Source organism: Pecten maximus, chromosome 14 (assembly GCF_902652985.1).
Source record: "Pecten maximus chromosome 14, xPecMax1.1, whole genome shotgun sequence".
NCBI lineage: Eukaryota > Metazoa > Mollusca > Bivalvia > Pectinida > Pectinidae > Pecten > Pecten maximus.
In genome coordinates, this window is record NC_047028.1 from 33,063,985 (window position 1) to 33,067,599 (window position 3,615).

At 40.2% G+C, this 3,615-nt stretch overlaps 1 protein-coding gene across 1 annotated transcript; it reads right to left on the reverse strand.

Moving 5' to 3' along the window:
• Positions 1-944: 944 nt before the first annotated feature.
• LOC117341640 lies at positions 945-2,986 on the reverse strand. Its single transcript, XM_033903499.1, has one exon. It carries the CDS (start codon positions 2,879-2,881, stop codon positions 1,274-1,276), a length of 1,608 nt encoding a protein of 535 aa, XP_033759390.1. The 5' UTR covers positions 2,882-2,986; the 3' UTR covers positions 945-1,273.
• Between the last annotated feature and the right edge of the window lie 629 nt (positions 2,987-3,615).

Below are 3,615 nucleotides of genomic sequence, written 5' to 3' on the forward strand. Positions count from 1 at the left end.
CCTTTGAACTTATGAACATAAAATTGTTACGGGATCATCATGATCAGCTTGATGTTCTTTATCATGTACTAAAATATGAACGTTCTATCTGTTTTTGTTTGTGCGAGAGGTTGCTCACAAAAAAGTGTTAAGAAGAAGAAGAAGAAGGAGGAGGATTTCCCTCCGAAATGTTACCAGGGACGTACATGTATGAACAAATTAACATTTTCGAGCAATGTCATTTGCTGCATTAGTTACATGCTCTTCGGGATTTTTGCTTGAAATATGTTTTTAAGCGATCTTGGTTGATATTATATCTTCTTATGACACGGACATACCAGGTATGTAATCAAAGAAGGTTTTAAATGTTTTAATACGACTAGTACTGTCACACTCATTATTCATTAACTGATTTCGGTACAATATGTATTATTGTTGGCCGACTGCTTAATGTTCCATTCCCTTTGGGTCAGATGACTGCCGGCATTTTAAATTTCTATAATTAAGGAGAAATCTTAGTATATATGATAAACTGTAGAATGTAAAAATATCACAACTGAAGTATTTCCGTCAGTCTGACAATGAATTTTAGTTATAGTCGCTTATTTAATTGCATTACATGTCAGGTATAAACTCTACTGAATACCTGTATGTCATATATATACTGTCAACTCCCGCTGAGTTTTCTGTACATTAACTGAAATAATTTAAAACAACTATTCGGTATCAATTTAAGAAACATTTATTACATTAAAATCGTAAAGACACTACATTGGACACACGTTACATGCAATGAAAATGGTGATACTATGATAACGTCACGTGACCTGTTTATGTTAACTGTAAAAAACTATTTCTCCAGGTCAATCAAATCCGAAGTATTTGTATGCAATGAAATGGGACAAGTCACTTGAGAAGGTAGGGGAAGTCAGGTTATACACATAAAACAGATGCAGGGATGTTGATTTCAGATTTCATTACAGTAGTTGAAATGTATCACAGTGACGTGGTTATAATCCGCGGTCTGTATGTACATATTGATAAAATTATATTTACAAAACATTTAACGATAAACACATTCTACATGTTGAGAAACAGAAGTTGAAATGTATGGCAGGGACGTGTGAATCACATCATATTGACCGTACATTTAACGGTAAATAACATTAATTACATGCCTTTTGTAATGTGTACATACAATTTGATAAACGTGTGATGATACAGTAATGTAAAGTTCATGTTGTTTAAGTCCACTGATATAAACTGTCTGTATCCACACTCAAGGTTGAGTCACTCAGTCACTATAATACTTGAGGAGTTTGAGTCCCCACTCTCCTGTATCTAACTCTAAGTTTGACCACAACACATCACCCTTCTGTATACCTACTGGTCCCTGGTATACTTTGTTTGTGTGAAGTGTTTTTATGTACTTCCCTGCTCCACTTATCAGTTCTATTGTTTTCCTTGTCTGGTCAGCAATAACAATATTACCCTTACTGTCATATACAACTGTACGAGGACCAAACTCGTCTGGTGTGACCGACCCCCGTACCTGTATCCCCTCCCCCCGGGCCTGTATCCCCTCCCCCTGGTAGTTGACCAGTGACTGGAGTGTTGGGTTGTACACAATGATACGTTTACCATCCACTACTACAGCTATATTACCTGTAACACCACATTGTGATATTGACCATACGTACCCCTCCACAATGTGTGTATGTAACACCTGACCGTCCACTGTATACACCCCCACCTTGTACCCCTGTCTACCCCGTGTACCCACCACTACCCGACCCTCCCTGGTCACACACAGACTGTATGGGTGATCCTCTGTAGTGAATCTTGTGACTGGTGTAGATGGTGTAGATACTTCACAGATAGTGTTATCATCCCAACAACAGAACCACAGACGACCTGTGGTGGGGTCCAGACTGATGTCCCTGATCCTACTGCTGTGTCGTACCGTCTGTATGACCTGACCTTGGTTGTCGATGAGATTTACTGTGTTGGTGATATAGTCACACATCCACGCACGTCCATCAGATGTAGGACAGATCGACGTGATGTTACCCGGGTATGGGAACTGAGACATGACGGTTGGACGGTCACGAAGTTTGTACCGGACTTCTCCAGTGGACGCTTGACCAGCCTCTGTAGACTGTTTTGGTCGGACTACTGGACGTTGGTCGGAGTGACCACTAGTTGCCGATCCTGCCTGGAGATGGTCAGTAGTAAGTTTGAGGTTCCCGAGGGCCTGTTTTAGGTGACTTAGTCTGTCCATACCCGGAGTAAACTGTGCCATGTCTATGTTAGGTGTCGGTGGGATGTCTGGATCCATTTCCCGGATTTCTGTTACCGAGTCGTACACGAGTACACTGGTTCCTGTCTGGAGAGCCTGTTTATACTCTGATGAGAGGTCCCTCAAAGTTTTCAGTCTACTCTCCAGGTCTGTGATGTGGGTCTGTATCAGGTCCATGGCCGCCACCTCCATCTTGTCACAAAGTGCGATATAATCCTCCGTGATTTTGTCTAACTCTAACTTACATTTTTTAGTATTGTCAATGATGTTTTTGCGAAGTTTATCGTACCTAGGTTTACATGAACTCTTTTTTGTTCGAGATGAAATTATTTCTTGGTTAAGTTTTGGAATATTTACATTTTCTGTCTCATTGACAAAGTCCTGGAGTATTTGATTGTGTCGTGTTTTGATGTCAGATATCTCCAGAAAACTATCAATATGATGTTTGTGGAGGGTAATAGAACACTTTGTACAGATTAACATTTTACAGTCCTGACATAAAAGTACGACTTCATTTTGTTTGTGGACTTCACACTTTACTTGTCCTTTGGGTCTAATAGGACGCTGGGCTTTGATAATTGAGCGGCCGAGTTTTGAAGCCATGACTATTAGTAATTAAGCGTGACAAGATGGAGTTCGGCGACACTCTGGATCCTCTTGTGTATCTGTGTATCTGTATAACAAAGAAATGACGCAATAAGTAACACACATCTACATTGTTATATGTACAGTTATACATTGGATTCTAAAACATCTCAATACGTCATCAGATAGTTCACACACACACACTTTTGGCGGGAAATATATGGTCAGTTCGGAAGTAAGTCAGACGTAGTTAAGATATTAACACCGTCATGATTTAAACCGATATAGGCCCAAAGTACCCGTTGTATCTGTTTTTTTACGAAAACAGTCACAGTCCAGCTTTTTCCTGCCTTAGTTTTTTCAAACATTCCGGACACGTATCCATTCATATTACTTGAAGTCGATGTTATGAAATACATTTCTATCAATATATAATGCCAAATAATCTGGCATTTCACAATTCTTCTGTGCCATTTATGTAAATTGACCTCACCCACACTCCAAAATACGGTGGTTCACACCTACACAATACATACCAGTGGCGTAGGAAGCGGGGGGGGCAGGGGGGGGGGGGCAATTGCCCCCCCCCCTTTTTTCAGTGTGGGGGGGGGGGCAAACATATCTTTTTGCCCCCCCCCCCACTTTTTGACATCCAAAATCTAAAAAAGGGGATAAAACGCGAATTTATATTTTTTCATTTCGATAAATATCTGTATATTTCCGAACCGATAATGTTTGTTGAAGGCAACGGT

Coding starts and splice junctions, on each gene's coding strand:
- LOC117341640 (XM_033903499.1), bottom strand. CDS start 2,881: ATGGCTTCAAAACTCGGCCGCTCAATTATCAAAGCCCAGCGTCCTATT.